Raw genomic sequence first — 20790 nt, forward strand, 5'->3', positions numbered from 1 at the left:
AACAGCCTCAGAGGATTATATCAAGTCTGTTTAAACTCACAAGAGAACAATGGCCAGAACAGGTATTATACAAACTGAGTTATTTTTGAAATGTTATTCATGTAACTATATAGTACAAATAGCTATGCACTTAGTCTGGGAGTTTCTGTTGGTTTCATTCATCAAATATGGGTTTTTAATCTGTCTGCTTCAAACTTAAGATGTTTCCCTTATACAGTGGATGATATTATCACTCTTACCTTTACTCTTACTTTAATGGTTTTGTAATTTTATGGGCATTTTGGGGAAGGTGTTTAAAGGTGAGATCTCTGATACTTTCAAGAAAAATACTTCAAGCCTGAGCATAGCAGTTACTTGCTGTATAATGATTGCTAATTATTAAATTAACATTGCATTTCAAACCATAACTAGATTATTGAAACAAGGTAAGATTTTAAAATAAAGCTCAGGACGCCCAATGCATAGATTTTTCAGAATCAAATAAATGTTATTTACTTGTGACAATTTTGTTTAGTGTTTAATAATAGCAATAGCTTTTCCATTGTCAACAGCGAAGAAGTCAATTTGAGGGTTATCTCTGTGAGTATTAGCAAATTGTTTTTGCACACTTCCCTCACCATAGCAAAAATACATTTCATTTGTATGAGCATTGGGGGAAATATTTGTAATATTTGATTTCTAAATATAAAAATATTCAAATGTGCTAAAATGAGAAAACTCCTGAAAGTAGACGGCAACACAATTATTTCGCTTCAGAAATGTAGAGGGTGTTTTGTTTATTTGGGTTTGTTTGTGCAGTAGAGAGCTCTCTGTAGACTTAAAGGTACTTGTTTACAGCATATGTAGTTCTAAGCAGAATGAGGGGAAGAAGAAAATTCAGACAATCATACAACACTATCCAAATTTTGGAGCCATTTTTAATTATTTTTTCCCTAGAGTTGAAAGTGATTCATTTTGTGCACAGAAAAAAAGGCATGTATCTTGGCTTCTGTTTCAAAGAGCAAAAGAACTTGGGCCAACCCAGAATCAAATGCAGACGTTTCACCAAATTTGAAAAAAATGGCGGATGAATGTCATTTGGGCTGCAGAAAAGCTTCTGTGGACATGAATCATGAGATCCAAATACATTCGTGCCAGTGGTAATAACTTGTTGCATTACTGAAAGCATTTGTGAAGGAGAATGGCAAAAATATGCTGCCGTTGATGTTTATTTTCATTTATTTCATTACATAAATTGTTTGTGGTTTGTAGCTAATTAACATTACTGACAAGATCTATGTTACTCCCCTGTTTAATTAAAGAAGAAATAGCCTCAGTGTTTGAAAATACTGGTAGTCACTATTAACTTTAATTCAGACGGCTATAATCATTATGAATTGTATTATGACTGACTGAATTATGGATATTTTAAAAGAAAAAAGAAAATACTATATATGAAACTGTAATTATGAAAAATCCATATATGATGTAAAATAACTGTCTTAATGTGAAGACATTTTTGCTCCTCCCTCCCTTCCTTTTTTCCTTTGGTGGAAAATCTTATTTTGGTCGGTAAATATATAACCATATCATCCAGCAATGGAATTTGGATTGTTAAGATAAATTTTTTGCACTTTTAGGCAAAACCATTAATATTAATATCATCCATTAATATTAAAGTTGTAAATCAGATTGTGCAAGACTGGATCAAATGCCAAAAATGCCTTCAAAAGTTTTGGAAAAACAAAGGTGTTTTTTTTTCCTCTATAATTCTGATGCATTTTCAAGGAGCTATTTTTTGGGGGGATGATTGCTCTCAATGGAATTTTTCTACCATGATGTTTTGATTTTGCCAAACACCTTGATGGCAATTTCTGGACGGCAGGGTTTTTTTTTTTTTTTTTCCAAATTTAGAATTATAAAATACATATGAGGATATTTTCAGCATCAGATGAAACTGAGTCTGCAGAGAGAAACTGTAATGTTTGTGGGCATGCTATGCATGTGCGTAAATAGGTATGTTAAAGTTATACTGGAAATTCAACAGATCAAACAATATTGTCATAAACTTGAATCCCAAGAACTAGGAATGGAAGAAGGAGCTGCAATAGAACTGTTGAGTGAAAAACAATGCAATATATGTTCTTCAACAGTAAAAAAAAAAAAGATGGATAAAGTAACTAAGTTATAGCATTTCAGTTTTAGAGAAAAACCTTAGGCAACTCTTAATCAGAAAAACAATATCTATGTCCAGACCAGCTTGTTTGTGAAATACAGTCCTTTTATGAGTAGAAAATATTCTGTACTAGCAGAGCACCTTGAAATCCAAGTCAAAAACATTTATTTGTTTTCTGTTGTTTCCATGGGGCAATTTCCAATACAAGGGTCAGAATACACTGAACAATTCATTGTCAGAGTAGATTGTACCTTGCTGAAACTCCTACATTGAATTTTGTGGCTAGCATAAAGGTAAAAGGTAAAGGTCCCCCTCGCACATATGTGCTAGTCATTCCCGACTCTAGGGGGCGGTGCTCATCTCCATTTCAAAGCTGAAGAACTAGCGCTGTCCGAAGACGTTTCCATGGTCATGTGGCCGGCATGACTAAATGCCAAAGGCGCACGGAACGCTGTTACCTTCCCACCAAAGGTGGTCCCTATTTTTCTACTTGCATTTTTTACATGCTTTCGAACTGCTAGGTTGGCAGAAGCTGGGACAAGTAATGGGAATTCACCCCGTTACGCGGCACTAGGGATTCGAACCGCTGAACTGCCGACATTTCAATTGACAAGCTCATGGACAGTATATTTCACTCTAAAAAAAGATGAGGCAGATGGAGCCGTGCAATCTTTTTACAAGAAGTTTCAAGACAGAAATGAATGGGATCAGTTTTAAGAGAGAGAGAGACAGATACAAGCATACATTAAAGAATGCACTGGCAGAAAAACAGATGTTAGAAATAGAAAAGTTAAGAAATATAAATTCTGGTTAACTGATAGACTCTCAATAGAGTACTGTTTGCTCTGGCCCTGCATGGATAATCTGAAGATCACATGGAAAGTAAACAAACGATTCGCTGAGATCTTATACCTGCTGGACTCCCTTGAAACTGGACAGAAATGAACCCATCCTAAGAAATCCTTTTTGGACTTCAACATCTTCCTCTGCTTTGTTCATTGGTTGGTTTGATGTGGGGTCTGGAGCATATGATTATTTACCATGGCTGCTGATTGGTGGATCCCTCTCCCAAAATAAAATGGACAGAACAGGTGAACATTGCACTGAGCTGGCACAAACCAGAAAACAACATTTTTGATACATAGCAGTAAAAAAACGGTAGAGGTTACCTTTTGTGGGGAGGCTGCTATGGATAAAGGATTTGTGCCAGTGCCAAAATCTGGGTCACTACTAGGTAGCAAAGGGAATCTTCTCTATTTCATTTTCTTTCTACTGGGAATTTAGATTTTGGCACCATGGGTATAGTGACCTCCACCAAGGACTTATGCAGATCTATACTCAAAAGGCAAGTTTGAATAAATTGTAGTGAACCAGTTTTAATTTCGCCTTGGATTTTATTAGGTAAATGGTATATCTCGCCAAGGCTCAAGGTTGACTCAGCCTTCCATCCTTTCTAAGGTAGGTGAAATGAGGACCCAGTTTGTGGGGGCAATAAGCTGACTTTGTATAAATATACAAAAGGATGAAGGCTATTGCTGAGCACATTGTAAGCCGCCCTGAGTCTTCGGAGAAGGGCGGCATATAAATCAAATTAAAAATAAAAAAAATTAAAAAAAATATCACAATGTTTCTGATACTGAAGTAGAGATAGCAGTCAGGAAAATCATTCAGCAGTCCATCATGGTTATTAATATAGCATGCTTTTCCTGACCACTGGAAATTCACACTGTTATGCTTAACTCATGTTGAGAGATTATTTTCTGAGGGCTACACACTTAGTTAAATAGAATGTAGGACAATGGCTTCAAAAATAGCACTTGGGTTTGTTTTGTTTGTTTTTGAAAGTGGCACTGTAGAATACTTAAGTTTTGTTCTTTAGAGAGTCTCCCCATTGGCATTTTGAGCAAGCTTCTGTTCCCACAGCATCAATTAAGCTGGTTTATTTCCAGTCTGCTACAACATGGCTGAAACTATTTCAAAACTGTTTTTTGTTTGATTTTTCTTGGCAGGTGATGGGATGCAATATGACTCACTTCAGGGGTGGGTTCTACTTACCTTTAATACCGGTTCGCAACGGGGCCAAGTGCGTGTGCTTGCTTCACTCTCTCTCGCTTCTGTGCATGCACAGAAGCTTCCTGATGACATTGGGGTCAGTGGGCGGAGCCTCTTGCTGATTTTACTACCGGTTCTATAGAATCGGTCCGAACCTGGGGCAACCCACCACTGACTCACTTCCTATTTGCTGAAGGAAATTCTTGTTTCATACATTTTGGGGGATTCCAAACCTCACATCCTGGGAGATAAATTCTGACTTCATGGTTTTGCAGGTCTTCTTCATCCATTCCCAAGTGAAAAAGTTAGTGTGAAGCTAGCCAGAATTTAATCATTCCTCCCTTTCATCATCAGAGAGGAATTTTGGTGTAGAGTGCTAGACTTCTGAGGTTTCATTCTTGGTCTGACCGACTCACTCCTTTGTGTGGTATGATGGTGAGAAGCTTTGTGATCTGCAGCAGTTCGGGGTAGAGAAGAGATTTTTCTCAACAGGTCAATTCAGCAGTAATGGGGACCAGCACCAAATACCCCATAAATGTGCTGAGGGTTTGGGAAATGAAAACAATTATCAAAATTACAGTAAACTTCAGTGAAGTTTCATCATACATTTCATTGCTTTGTCGTAATTACAAAATGGTGTAGACATCTATGTAATCTAGTCCAAAGATTTATCTGGTGGGACAATAAGATAGAATAGCAACACTAGTGGCAACATTTGGTCTATAGGCAGAACCTGACATGATGAAGCCCAGGTTCATTTTAGTTGAATACATTTGCTTCTTGTAGAAGCTTTTTCTTTGCAAGTAGGAAGCTGAGATAGAACCTTCTCCCATTGTGGGTCCTCTATAGCCGGCTACTTGGAGGCAGTGGTGAAATTTAGCCGGTTCTGACAGGTTCTGGAGAACCGGTAGCAGAAATTTTGAGTAGTTCGGAGAACCGGCAAATACCACCACTGGCTGGCCCAAGAGTGGGGAGGGAATGGGGATTTTGCAGTATCCTTCTCCTGCCACGCCCACCAAGCCACACCCACCATGCCCACCATGCCACACCATGCCACACCCACCAAGCCATGCCCACCAAGCCACGCCCACAGAACCAGTAGTAAAAAAAATTGAATTCCACCACTGCTTGGAGGTATACTGCCCCCAATACTATTGTATTACTGAGCCTTCAGAATAATGCTCTTGATAAGTGTTTTTCAACCATGGCAACTTTGTGTCCCAACCTGTTATGTTTCTTAATACAATACAAAAATAGAATATTGATTCAGACACAAAGACAGAAGAAAGAAAGAAAGAAAGAAAGAAAGAAAGAAAGAAAGAAAGAAAGAAAGAAAGAAAGAAAGAAAGAAAGAAAGAAAGGCTAATTTTGGAAGGGCTTCCCTAGATGTTCATTTTGGCAAGCAGCAGTCATGTTTCTTCAAATTCTGTCAGCTATTTGCTTGCTTGCTTGCTTGTAATAATTCCCCTGGAATCATTTTTCCCAGCCAGCTGTTGTCTGACTGCTGATATAGGGAAGCTCTGCAGGACATCTCTGACCTTTTGACATTATCTGACTTCCACTAAATTGATTTTTTGTTAAAAAAGCATGTTGATGGCTTTGTTCTTTTTTATAGCTCTTTCTTATTCTATTAACTAATATTAAGGTATTTGTATAAATGAATGCCATAATGATGGGTAGGTTGTCTAGTTTAGCTGGCTTCTGTATACTTAGCTCAGGGACTCTACATACTTCCAGACATACATGAATCACTGAGCCGAGGTGGCACAGTGGTTAGAGTGCAATACTGCAGCTACTTCAGCTGACTGCTAGTTTGGCAGATCAGCGGATCAAATCTCACCAGCTCAAGGTTGATTCAGCCTTCCATTCTTCCGAGGTGGGTAAAATGAGGACCCAGATTGTTAGGGGGCAATACTATTTAGTATACTGTCTTTGATGTAAGCCGCCCAGAGTCCTCAGAGAGTGGGCGGCATAGAAATATGACTAATAAATAAACAAATAAATAAATAAATATTATTAAAGCCAAATTATATTATTTATTTCTGCAAGAATTTACTTTATGCATCTAGTAAGAATATTAAAAATAAGAATAAATGGCAATAATTCAATTTATTCCATGGGAGAACCTAAGATTTCCTACGGCCTGGGTATGTGAGATCATATGACGGCTGTGGCCAGGGGGGCTTTTTATCAGGTCCGCCTGATTCGCCAGTTGCGTCCCTTTCTGGATCGGGACTCCTTACGCACGGTCACTCAGGCACTCGTCACCTCCCGCCTGGACTACTGTAATGCTCTCTACATGGGGCTCCCCTTGAGGAGCACCCGGAGGCTCCAACTGGTACAGAATGCAGCCGCGCGGGGGATTATGGGAGCGATGGGGCGCTCCCATGTGACACCCCTCCTGCACGAGTTGCACTGGCTCCCAGTGGTCTTCTGGGTGCGCTTCAAGGTGTTGGTTGCCACCTTTAAAGCGCTCCATGGCTTAGGGCCTGGGTACTTATGGGACCGCCTTCTGCCACCGATAGCCTCCCACCGGCCAGTACGCTCCCACAGAGAGGGACTCCTCAGGGTGTCGTCGGCCAGACAATGTTGGCTGGTGACCCACAGGGGGAGGGCCTTCTCTGTGGCAGCACCTGTCCTCTGGAACGACCTGCCCCCGGAGATACGTAGGATCCCAGATCTCCGTGCTTTTCGCCGTGCCCTTAAACCTTTTTTATTTCATCAAGCCAGGCTGGTTTAACCCCCCCCCTTTAGATATTTTTAATTGTTAATTGATTTTAGTTGGGGTGTTTTAAATTTATTGGGCCAAAATTTGTTTAATTCTTTTTTTAAAATTAAATTTTGTATGTGATGTTTTTATTCTTGCTGTTCACCACCCTGAGTCCAGTGGGAGAGGGGCGGTATAAAAAATCTAATAAAATAAAAAATAAAGTAAAATTTAAAAAAATGTTCCTAAAAACATCCCTGAGTTTCATTAGATTATAAATTCACTGTAACAGTAGGACAGAACTTAAATGTGCAGGAGGATTGCTGTTAAAAGCTTGCTTCTTTATTTAATGATATTTCTAGGTCAACCTTCTCCCAACAGATTCTGGGCAGCAAATAATAAAACAGCAACGATTCAATTAAAACAAGCAACAAATGCAATAAAATTCCTTTTCAAAAACAAAAAACATCATGCTGAACCTAGTGAGCTGGAGCCAAAGGCATGATTAAATTAAGCAAATTTAACATGTTTGCAAAAAGCCAGTAGCGTTGAAACCACACATACTTAGGGAATTCCATAAACTGGAGGCTACTGCTGAGAAGGCCTTATACTTGTCTATACTTCACTTACTACAGAAAGTGAGGGGGAGGAAATCTTAGCAAGTCCTCTTGCGAAGTTTGACTCATGGTAGTGATGTACAATTGGTTGATGTCAAGGTATTGTTTACATCTTATCTTAAATCAATGGATGACCATCCTTCCTGAAGATATTAAATAGTACAGGGGAGCCTTAAGAAAACCCACATTGGAGCAATCGGGATACTGAGCATTTTTCCTCTAGCACCACTGACTGGCAGAGCCTCCTGCCATCGCCGCTACCGGTTCGCTCGAACTGGGGAGAACCGGGAGCAACCCACCACTGGTGTGTATATTGATTAGCCTATAGGCTATATTAGTGATGGCTAACCTTTTATGTCACTGTGTACTGGCCTGCTTGCCGGAAATGGCACGCGAAACCATCCCACGAGGAATGTGCGGCCCTGCTGGCTTTCACGCATGCGGGAGCGCCGATACCCAGCTTATCTGAGAGGAATGGGGGATACTATTTTCCTATCCCACCTGCCCCAGATGTCATCAAAAACACTCTGTGCATGCACAGAAGTGCCGCACACTCGGAAAGCGAGCGTATGCCCCCAAGTGCTACCGATAGCGAACCGGTAGCACTGGGATTTGAAACCCACTACTTACATATATATATATACACACACAAGAATCTCTGGAGTTGATTTACATTTCTTTAGGTGTGTATTGGTATGATTTGTGTAACTCTTTTTTGACTAGGGAGCATTCAAGGCAACGTATAAGAAAAATGAAACAGATAACATTTGCATTTAAATTAAATTACAATGAATTTAATTTTTAATGGCTACACCCCCATTTTAGAGTCTGTCTTCTGTCTTAGCCTGATTTATACAGCTGAAACAAAATGATTGCACTCAAGACTTATATTACAATATGTATGTGGTTCATTATTTCACATCCAGTACATTTTAATGGTGCATTCTCTCATGCCCCACTCAGAATTTATATCAGGCTACAGTATTTAGTATTAATCCACTGACCTAGTTTCTCTCTCTCTCTCTCTCTCTCTCTCTCTCTCTCTCTCTCTCTCCCTCCCTCCCTCCCTCCCTCCCTCTTTCACACACACACACAAATCCTAGAGTCTGCACATTCTAATTATAAATTCAAAACTGACTCAGTGCCTCTTTACCATTAACACAAACAAAGTATCTATTACTGTAAGTGTAGTAAATGAGCTAGCTTACTTTATTCTTAATTAGGATGTCATGGGCAGATGGCTTCTTTAGTTTAAAACCATGCCAAGGAATTGCCCTAAGCAATTGTGGTTTCTTAAAAATAAAAGAGCTTATCATACAAACATATCTGATTGTATATTTTATACAAACACATCTGATTGTATATTTTTTTAAAAATGTTGAGAAATTATCATTTTCAGTTTCAATTTCAGCACTAATGATGTTTGAATGATGGATAATGCACTCTTCTTTTCCACTTCTTTTAATGCAGCTATAATTATGTAATGGAATGTGGAAAAAAAACTTTGGGAGAATAGGCAAAAAGTCACTGCCAAGGGAATGGTCAGGTCAGATGAGATACAATAGTGGTCCACAACCTTTGCAGCTTGGTGGCCTGGCTGGGCGGGGAGAGGGAACTGGGGTGCGTGAGTAGCAGGCTGGCACGTATATGCACGCTCAGCTCAACATGCACAAATTGAGGTATGCATGTGTGTGCACGCGCACAGGCCCACTGCTTGTGCAAGTTGAGTTATGCACATGTGCATGTGTGCCTGCCTGCCACTCGTGTGGCCCGGTTGTGAATAGGCCATGGCCTGGTAGTGGGCCCTGGCCCAGGGGTTGGGGGCCCCTGGGTTACAGCACAGCCCACAGCAAGATAATGAGTGAAAATGCTCAGGAGAGTTCCCTTCTTAGTTTTACAAGCATTAAAGGAGACGGGGTGAGGAAGAATTCTACTTTCAGACTTGCAAGTTTCTGTCAATCTAGCATTTCAATAAAATAGCTAATCTGGTTTTGATTCTATCTGGCTTACCCTTAAAGGCTGTCATTGATCTTGTATACTTCTTATAGATAACCTACAAGACATTGATCCAGAATGTAGTTGCCAAGAAAGTGATGAGCATCTCTCAGTGTGCCAATATGATTCCATTGCTCTCTGAGCTAAACTGACTACTAGTTGGTCTCAGGTGCATTTCAAAGTGCTGTTATATGGATGGCCTTGACAAAGATATGCAAGATTACATAATGTAAAACATTTTTAAAGTCCTGAACATCCAGATGACATGTAGAAGTGGCTCAAATGGACACCTCCCTAATTTACTCAATGGCAAGAAGGAAGAAGGGGTATAAAACAATCCAATTTCTTCTTCTGTTACTATAATCAATTTCCGTAAATTTAATTTTAGCCTTCCTGTGTTGATTTTTTGTTCTAGTCTACCTCGTGGGACCAGATATAAACTTTATAGTTTATCACCTGTAAAACTATTCATGATATATGACTCAGTTATTTGATGGACCGTTTGTGTCCAGTTGTTTTTATGTATCCAGTGAGATCAGACAGAGTATTTGAGTCCTATCACTTAAGCAATGTCATCTAGAAGGACCTAGGAGGATATGTTTTCTGGCATGATATCTGCCCTCAATATACAAATAGAATATCATTCTGAACATCTGATTTAATATATTTAAACGGCAGTTTCTAAAATGTTACTATGTGTAACATTTGCAAAGAATATATCATATGCATTATTCAGTAAAGAATGCATCCCAAATATTCATCTTAATGAGCTACAAATTTTGCTTATAGTCAATCATATTTAAAAAAAAAATATTTTCCCATCGTGTAAATAAAATCTTCATTCTTTCTCTTTAGAGCCAGAGCCATTGCCGTATTCCAGGTATGTTGTACCTGTTCTTCTCATGATTGGCTGGATTGCAGGCTGTGCATTAATGGTTTATTATGTCTTCTCTTAAAAAAAGGTTAGTGGTGATAACATTACATCTAGAATAGTAAATATCACGAACTGCATGTTTCATTACTAGAATTTATTAACTACTTTTTTTGTTATATAGGAAAGAAGACTTTGCAAACCAGTCTGAAGCCTAATGAAGACGGTCTGTTTCCTAGTTTAAGAAAATACTATTTTGATAATCTTAACAATGAAAACATAATACAATTTATACATTTTGTCTTCCAGATCTTTAATAGAAAACAAATAAACAAATCAGTTTTGTACATATATGTAACTTTTAATGAAAATTGCATTAGACATTTAGTAATAGAACAATACTGGTCGATATCCTGGCACTATTTTATATTGTGATATTTATAGAAAGAAGCATTGTTATTTGTCCTATGCTGAGCGGAAATGTAGAAATTCATATATTTTGTTGCTTGTAGTTAGAAAACAGTTAATTAAATTGCTTCATAGCTGTCATTGTTGCCTTGTGCTTCCTCTACATTATATAGTTCTATAATAATATTTGAATATGATTTTAATTTTGTTTTATAAGAAGCATATTTTTTTAAAAAAAATGGTAATAACTTGACTTTCATGAAATGAAAGATAAAATTTGAGATTATATTTCATTGGTCTCAATTATTTTTAAGAATAATCAGAATCATAAATGTTTCACAAATTGGGCTAATCCTTATAGCTGTGGCTCTTCTACTTTATTTCTAAGACCTTGACTTGAAAATCTTAAAAATTATCACACTTGTGTAAATCTAAATGCATACATAGCCTTATAACAAATGTGTATATATAGCCCTAACTTTATTGTAAAGTTATGGTAACAGAATCTTATAAAGTCTGAAAGTATATCTCTTCCCCCGTCACCTTTACAGGCCAATAAACTAGAGAGGATCTCTTCTGGGTTGTTTACCATGCCCTCATTTTTTCTGTGGACTCAGCTTCAGCTTGCCTGACCATTGTGTATTCTGCAGCTTTATGACCTGTCTCCCAAGGCTATTCTCACCGTTACAGATATACTATAATGGCCTATCTAAAATGTAGGATTATGTTTGAAAGTATGACCAGGTATGGGCTTCAAAAATTTTAGTAAGGGGTTCTCTGTCCGGTTGCTGGGTGGGTGTGGCCATGGTGGGCATGGCCTAGTCAGCCTCCTGCACTGTTAGGATATGGTTTGAGCCTAACTATGTTGTCCAGGCAATATATGTGTACTGTAACTTTAATCTGTAAATGTATTATGTGACTTTAATACTGAGTCATGCTGTAATTAGGTAATGACTGGTTGTGAGAGTATTTAAGCAAGGTATTGTAACGTGTTCAGTTGCTGCTATAATATGCTGCTGTTGATGATGAAGCTGATATGATATGCTACCAGAGTATGATATGCTATTGTTTGATGGATCTGCAACCATCGTGGTTTGTGAACCAGAGTGAGTTTGTTATTCTAACCAACTAATGTTTGTTGGGTAAGAAGATTCTGTAACTACTGGACTGATTTAACTGGAAAAGACTTGGAATTTGTTTAAAGACTATGAGACTGTTTTTCTACTATAAAGTAAGCTTTTGATAAACCAGTTTGCATAACTCTTATTCATTGCTCTCAGCAACATTTCCTTATGCATTTACTCTGCTGGTTGGTAACACAACAACAATATCCTTAACATTGGTTATGGGCCCAGAGCCAACCAGAACTAACTAGGATTGTTAAAAGCTAAACTGAGAGTTAATGTGAATAGAACAAACTGTGTTTGTGATAAACAATCCAAGTGAAGATGGCACTAGAACAAGCAGCAAATTTTTCCATGATAACCTGGCTGGATGGAACAAACTATGTATCCTGGTCTGCAAAATGTACTCTACTTCTGTGTAGAGAAGGACTGTGGGACATAGTTAATAATCCACCGGATGTAACAGCATGGGATCCTGCTGATGAAGAAGATGCGAAGAAAATAGCCAAGTTTAACAGAGACAATGAACGAGCTCTTTGCATTATTGGACTAACACTGGGTGACCAGCAGCTTGTTCATATTCGTGGCGAAGAGTCTGCTGCTAGGTGTTGGTTGGTGGGGAAGACATTTTTGCCCTCCCCAGGCTCCAGAGGCATTCCTTTAGCCTCCAGGAGGGCGAAAACAACTCCCCAGGCTCTAGAGGCCCTCTGGAGGCCAGAAATGGGGCCATTTCTGGTCTTCCCAAACTTCCGGTAGGCCCGTTTTTCGCCCTACCCAAGCCTCCGCGTGCGCCCTGCACTTACCTGCATCTAAAATGGGCCGCATGGGGACTTCTGGGAGGGGCAGGGTGGGGTGGGCAGGGCCAACTAGGAGTGGGATTTGGGGATTCTCTGAACTGCACAAAATCTTAGCTAGAGGTTCTCCTGAACCCCTGCGAACCCGCAGCAGCCCAACCCTGAGTGTGACTTATCCTACAACCTATATTGTATCATTCAAAAATATATACCAGTGAATTAAGACTTCTCTATGACCTGCCCATCAGAACATATGGTTATCTTAGGTTTGCTGTTTGGAATGGAATAAATGAGTAGATGTTACAGTAAACTTTAAACCATCTATTGGCAGCCCTTGAGCTGGTGAGGATTTAAGTAGGGAGTCAGTTGCCTCTTATGTGAATATTATCTTCACTTGCCTAGGTATGGAGTTTAGAATTTTCCTTTGAATTATTTCAATGGTATAATACTATAGAGTTTCTTTGGAGCAATGTGAGAGGTGAAACAATCCCTGGCAAGTGTATCTGATTTCTCTCGGTTAGACTTTTACTGCCATTTTTCTATATATTGTGAAATATCTTGATTTGAGTATTTATTTTATTTTATTTTTTATTTATATGCCACCCTTCTCTGGAGACTCAGGGCGGCTTACAAGGCGTTAAGCAATAGCCTTCATACTTTTGCATATTTTATACAAAGTCAGCTTATTGCCCCCACAAACCGGGTCCTCATTTTACCTACCTTAGAAAGGATGGAAGGCTGAGTCAACCTTGAGCCTGGTGAGAATTGAACTCGCAGTAATTGCAGGCAGCTGGAAGCTAAATACTACCTTTAACAGTAGCATTAGTCTGCTGAGCCACTCAGGCTCAGTGATTAAAGTGTGACCTGACATACACTTATTTGAAAAAAATAGGTCCAATGAAATTGAGCAAAACTGACTCTGTTCTTGCTTAACACCTGTAGCATAACAGCAGTACTTCTCTTCCTTCAGATTACACAAATACTCTGTGTGGATACTTCATACAGCATATAGTAACATTGCATCTTAAAGTGACAACAGACTGCATGCTGTTGAATTTTTCCAACATCCTTAGAGCTATATTGTAATCTCTTTTTTGTTTCTTACTTTTTATTTTTAGATTTGTACTATGATGTAATTTGAAACAAGGATTCTGAAGAATATTTAAATGCTGGTTAACATTATTCTTGATAGATACTTTCAATATAAGTGCAGTCTTTTAACCTGAGATCCTGTGAATGGAACCTGAATTTTATCTACAGGCCAGTCACACATTGTATAACTGAGTAATAGCAACTTCATGCCACAACAAATTTCTTTATGTTAAGGAGGAATTGTAATCTACTATATCTATTGTCCAATTAATAGGCTATCAATAGTTTTAATAAATGTTGAAGTCATTGGTATCTCTTCTCCAGTTCAATTTAGGGTAATCACTGTTTCTTTTCCAAAATCTATGTTGCAGTTCTGTGAGGTTATTTACTCTGAGTGAAATACATAGAGAGGCATGCATATCATGAGAACTAAATAGTAAATATTCTCAAATTTTGTCCCTTTTTTTAATCTGTTGCATGAAATCTGAGAACTAATAACTAATACTATATGCTGTTGCAGTCTAACATAAGTGCAAATCTGCCACTTGATGGGGCTACTGTATATTTCTGACCTTACTTTTAGTAACAGTACATTTCGTTTACAACCAGTAGGTGGCATAGCTTCTACACTTAACATTGGCTGTTTTCACAGCAACAATTATGCCATCTGATGAAATGTCTCGTTTCTGTATATTTACATTTAGGGAGAATGTGATTAAAATCATGGAAGACGAAACAAAAATGAGAATAGCAACACAACAACTTATGATCATAAAATGGTTTGGGTTTTCTGTCACTATTCAACATCTACACATCTCCCTAAGCGATCTGAAGCCAAGTCACTTGCTCTTAACCAACCTATTTCAAAGTTGTTAAAATTAGAGAATGCAGGGCATATAGTTGAATAATAACATTGATGGGAAAATGTTTTTCTATAAATATTGGCACTTTGGAATATTGCATCCTAAAAAAATATAGAGTTCTTATTTGGACACTGGTGTTTTATTTAGAACTGCTAGGAAGGGAAACGTTTGTACATGGTTTCTGTTTTCTTAGTCATTCACAGAAGTACGTTGTACCATCATTTGCTCACATTTTGGTTCCTGGAAATGCCTGTGCCTGAACAAGAGGGAGGGTAAGGGGTCTGATAACTGAGACTACAATTAGAAAAGATCTTTACTTCCTCAGCTGTTCATCATCCCTTGTTTGTTAGCTACAGAAGTCAAATGCTACTGTTGAAATCACATCTTTAGGTGTTTGAAGAATGGACTCTTGACTTTTGTGTTTCGTTCTTCACTGGCTTTCTAAACTGCCAAGAAGGAGGATTGGCAACCTTTGTTAGCGCGTGGCTGCTAGTAGCCAGAGGGGGATCATGATGACATTTCGGGTTTCGACATCTGATGGTTGCCAATAGCAATTTCAGCAAAACTTCTATTATTCTGCCCACTAACCTGATTGTTGAGCAATTTCTTCCCAATCAGCCTTTGTTAATTTCTCAGAATAACCCACACAAGACATCCCAGCCACGACAAGAAAAGAAACTAGCAATTGCCTGATCTCAAAGTGTGGTATCATTTCTGAACCTGTATATTTTAGGATTAGCTTTCAGCCTTTGCCTGCTGTTTTTATTCTTTTTCCCCAAGGCCTTTTCAGCTGCTTCATTCCCAGCTCCGAAGGAATTGAAATTTGTTGCAACACAAATTGTGCAGCAACCTGATTTAAGTAATGATAGGATTGCAGTGGATAATTTAGTTTTAACAGAAACTGAGCTCACCGTATTTCAATCTGCTAGTTATTCATGTAATTTATTATATACATGTAACTAGTTATTATATTTTATTTATGTTATTATAGTTTTTTGTTATGTATTACTATAGTTATTTATGGCATAACAGCTTTACTATCTTATTATAGTTATTTATATGATTATACACACTTAACTATAAATACATTTAATGACTACAAGCAGGTCATATATAGGAGAATTATGCAGGAATATGCTTGCAAACCAGGGGCAGGAAACATTTGTGCCTCGTGTTCTTCGATTACAAGGCCGAAATTCCCTTACGTAGCCCATATTTATGAGATGGAAAAAAAGATTACGGATGTGTACTTCTATCACTGTATGGTGATCCCTTTTACCACCTCCCTGTCTTCCCTTACTTTAATTAAATGTGGTATGTGGCAGAAAAACAAGTATGTTATTTCAGAACAAACAAGCCAGCCTGAAAACATCACAAGAATTTCTTAAGTTTTAAAACACTCTGAAAATGAAGTAGATAAACAGAAAGCTTTTTTTTTCTTTTTTCTTTGCAAAGGTAAAAGGCTTTGGCTGTTTGAAGAATTGTATTCCAAACTGATCAGGGTATTTTAAACTAGCTCCTAACAACATCCTCATCCATTTCCTTTCTCTATTATTCAGAGCTTCTTTTGCACCACCGAACTGCTGACGTAAATCATTGCATGAACCCACTTTTTATAAAACAAATTTCTCTGGTTTTTCTTGTTCCTTGTTACATAATTCCTTCTTACATAAACTTCCCCAGGAGAATCTCTGTGTGTTTTTGCGTAACTATTATCTTTTCGCAATCATCCTTTGTCAGAAGGATCTCTCTCAAAATGTGTTTTTAATTCATATTTCTGACCAGAGAAATATGGGGGCTGCCCTATTCTGAAAAGTGCTGTTCTCTATGCTGTAATGGAATCTGGTACGGTAGAGAGGATGACACCATTCACAGAATATTCCCTAGCAAGTTTTTTAAAAAAATATCACTATGAACTATTTCCCCATGTTATTTGTAATTTATTCTCGCATAAAAGAACACACAGAAATCCTGAAGAAAAATAGTAAAATATACTTTTTAACTTGCTCTCCAGGGGGAGAGCCTTCTCTGTGGGAGCCCCTGCCCTTTGGGATGAACTGCCCCCGGACATACGCAAGATCTCTGACCTCCAAATTTTCTGCTGTGCTCTTAAGACCCTGCTCTTCCCACAGGCAGGGCTAGCTAGTATTTTTACCTGGCTGTACACCGCCCCGAGTCCTTCGGGAGAGGGGCGGTATAGAAATAAAATTATCTTATCCTTATCCTTTATTTTATTTGGCCATTTATTGTTATCTATTTTATTATTTTGTACAGCTGCTCATCTCAAATATCAAACTCTGGAAATGCACAATGCACAATGATTGAAAGCAAAAAATATTATAACTTGATCAACAAAATCAATGTCAATAAATACATGGCAGCCAGGATTAAAAAAACAACCAAGACAACAATTAACCATGATATGGACTCAACCATACACTTGGGGTCTAAGGCTAACTAACAAAACCAGATCTTCAAGGTTTTATAAAAGGACAGCTGTCTAATTTCTGGAAATAATGTTCCAGAGGACAAGTGCCATGACAGAAAAGGCTGTCTTCCTGGACCGTGTGTAAATGAATCAATCAATCAATAAATAAAATAAAATAAAATAAAATAAAATCAACCAATCCTCTTTATGAGGAAATGATCAACCATCCTAGATGTAATCTACCACTAGGCATTTATTTGCAGGCCAGACAGTATGCATTTATGATTATTCCAATACCGTTGAGTAATGTATTCTCTCTTTTTCTTTCTCTCTCTTGCAATGAACATGTAGCTGAACTCCTTAGTTTAAATGTACAAAGAGAGATCAGAATCTTATTCCTAAAGAGAAATTTCTTAGAACAATTAATTAATGGAATGACTTGCCTTCAGAAGTTATGGGCACTCCAATACGGGAGGGTTTTAAGAAAAGATTGGCCAACCATTTGTCTGAAATGGTTTTCTGCCTGAGAAGGGGTTTGGACTAGAAGACCTCCAAGGTCCTTTCCAACTTATTCTGTTCCAATGTTAATACTAAATAAAAATAACCGAATGATTACTGTCTTTAAACAGCATACCTAAGAGCTAAAAGTGCAACTGGGTCAAATTGTCTTACCCAGGAACATCATCTTCAGCAAATAGGCCCATTTCTTTAGGCCACGCTATATAACAGTCGATAAACTCTAAAGAATACTAACATCGGTACAATTTATTGTCAGCAGTTCTTGAAGGCAAATACAAAACAAATCCCATATGAGCTAATATTGTGTCCTTGTGGAAAAGGGTCTATTGAATCAATTGTCCATGTATTGCTTTATTGCATTTTTGTAAGGATGCAAAAAAAAAAAATCACTCTTGATTTAACAAACTATTTATTTATTGGTTCAATTTATATGCCGCCCTTTTCCGGAGACTCAGGGCGGCTTACAATGCGTTAAGCAATAGCCTTCATACTTTTGTATATACCTGCTTAGTAGGGCTTTTGGCCCCCCCTAAGTAGTGTTCTTTTTTTATACAAAGTCAGCTTATTGCCCCCACAATCCAGGTTCTCATTTTACCTACCTCGAAAGGATGGAAGGCTGAGTCAACCTTGAGCCTGGTGAAATTTGAACTTGCAGTAATTGCAGGCAGCTGGTGTTAGTTAACAGCACTTTAGTCTGCTGCGCCACCAAGGCTCTTGGTGAGACAATTCTTATTTAGTCTGTGTACAATGTGAACAATATGGTTTATATTCAGTTTGTATGAGTATGCCTAACTTTTGCTGTGCTGCTTGTAAAATCATATACATTTTGATACATTGATGATGAGATATTCTGATTTGTCTACAGTTACTTTGTTGAATTTAGCCAATAACCATTAGCAATATTAATACAATAATAATAATCAGATTATGGAATGGGGAACAAAATATGAAGTCCAAGTATGATATTCTTGGATGAAGGTGGTTCATTTTATATGTTTAGTGTATTAATTACACCAATCGTGATTAAAAAATACCTTTTTCATGTTCACAAACTCTATTGCTTCTTAAGAGTTAACATTTAATAGATTATGCCAAATAACTTAATCATTTTTATGGGATATAACAATGACATACCAGCTGTAAGAATGATTTGTCACTTCGATAAAAATGATGACAAGGTGGAGAATTTTTGAAAGCATTCTTAATGAGAGGAGATCTAAGGAGAAGAACATTGAAATAAATTTGTCATAAGACAATTCCATTTTAAAGAAGAGCCATTTATGGTGAAAATGGCTAATTTGAATGTTTGGCACACATGATTGGCCTGTAGCCTGCCCTTTATTTTTAGATAATGTTGAATTGCAAGCTTAATTCCAGAGATCTTATGTCTCCTGTCTTTGCAACTAAGAGTAAATTTATATGCTGACATCTGCTTTAAATAGTTTCATGTCAGGAGAGCTAAGAGAGGTAAGCCAGGTCACAATGGATGTTTTGAGGGAAGGCATGTTGGCAGAAATACCATCTCGCCATATACAATAGCTACCACATGGAGCCATTTAAATGGTTTCTGTCTCATGTAATCTCACAGTTAAAAGCCCCTAAAGACATTAAGTCCAACCTCCTGTTAATACATGGAAATTCTTGCAGCTTACATTTCTGAAGGTTGTAACTTGTAATGAATCCCTTACATTTTGCATATCTATCAAAGAGTAAAATGTTATTATTAAACCTGAGAATCTTCTTACCATGTCTTACTGAATACCAAACATTATCTTCTAATACATGCAATTGAATGCATTTATCTAGAGGAATGTTGTCATAAAAAGATAAATACTGGTACATGTGTCCTTCTGAAAGAATAAGCAGTGTAATCCCATCTGGATGTGTCTTTTATGGTCTGACAATAGACTATGCTGATTAGTCCAAAACATCTGGAAGCCAAATGTTTTCTTATCCTTGCCTAGCAGAAGAGAGTCACTTCACAACAATTGGCTGGTTTTAAAAGTTAAGTAGGGTCTGAGCAGATATTTTGTTAAAAGCCATCAAGGAATTCCCAGGTGATATATTCCAGAAGAAAAAAATGGCAACTCTTTTTGGTACTTTAAGAAAACTGTATGTCCATGAGGTTACAAAGAATAAAACTCTACTCAGATGACATTTGACTTTTATCTTTTAATATAGTTTGTTTGTTTGTTTGAGTCTTTGTTTTGATGTCTTTGAGCCAGCAGTCCTGCCAATTGCTTGGAGATTGCAATTTAAATGAATGCAAATCCCATCTTTGTCACTGTCTGACACAACTTTTCTGACTATATGAGTATATTTAGTTAACAACCATATTTCACTGTACTGTGAAAAATCTTATTGGTTTTGGCAACGGAATTGAGCTAGCAAGAAAAAAAATCTGCCTAAAAAGATATGTGCTCTACAATTAAAAGTTTATTTGGTGAACAAGTCTGTCTTTCACGATCACATTTTACAACATTTGTAAACTAATGTGCTCTGTCTGAAATGGACTTTGTAATTCACATAGTTGTAAAAGCAGACACAGTGAAAATTATGAAGGACTTACTGTTGTGTGGAAATTCATCCAGCTATTCAATAATGTGGGACAGGGCCAAATGTTTTGGCATTGCTTATTTCATGGAATTCAGTTGGGCCTAATATATCAGTCTGTGTGAATCTTCAGTTAAAAATTTGCTTTGTAAAACATGGCTATGGTTTGTTTGGACAACATGTGACATAAGTCAAGTGCCAAAGCAGAATATGCTGATACTGTGCTCCAGTTGTTTTCAAGTAGCTGCTATCTGCATGGAACAATGTGCTGCCAGCTTGAATCATGTGTTGCTAAGGAGTATCCACAGGATTTGGTTAAAAGAGTCCAAGAGATTCCACCTTGCATTAATATCTCTAAATCAGGGAAGAGTTCTTCTAATGCTCTTTTCTTCTATGTTTCTTTCCCAAAACAATATTTCAGAATTCATTTGTTATTTTGTGTTTACTTTTCATTTTAAGTGTTTCAAATGTTATTGGAATTTTTTTCCTTCTAGTTCCATATCCCGATTCCTTTTCATGTTGACCTTCAAGCAGCTCACAACCACATGAAGCAAATTTGATGATCTGATTCCACAGTTAGAAAAAAAACACAAGTAATTGCAGATTTGAAAT

The 20790-nt window shown here is 37.6% G+C and overlaps 1 protein-coding gene across 2 annotated transcripts; it reads left to right on the forward strand.

Moving 5' to 3' along the window:
* STRIT1 (small transmembrane regulator of ion transport 1) lies at positions 1–11977 on the forward strand. Of its 2 annotated transcripts, XM_070946057.1 has the most exons (4): positions 1–62; positions 10382–10488; positions 10582–10623; positions 11357–11977. In XM_070946057.1, the coding sequence occupies exons 1-2, from the start codon at positions 50–52 to the stop codon at positions 10480–10482; spliced, it is 114 nt and encodes a 37-aa protein (XP_070802158.1). In that variant the 5' UTR covers positions 1–49; the 3' UTR covers positions 10483–10488; positions 10582–10623; positions 11357–11977. The 2 variants fall into 2 exon arrangements, with proteins under 2 accessions (XP_070802158.1, XP_070802157.1); XM_070946056.1 differs by lacking the exon at positions 11357–11977 and having other exon boundaries at positions 10582–10808.
* Positions 11978–20790: the final 8813 nt, after the last annotated feature.

The sequence above is a fragment of the Pituophis catenifer genome, unplaced genomic scaffold, assembly GCF_029215685.1.
Source record: "Pituophis catenifer annectens isolate HBS135680 unplaced genomic scaffold, rPitCat1.0.hap2 SCAF_6, whole genome shotgun sequence".
In the NCBI taxonomy this organism is placed as follows: Eukaryota; Metazoa; Chordata; class Lepidosauria; order Squamata; family Colubridae; genus Pituophis; species Pituophis catenifer.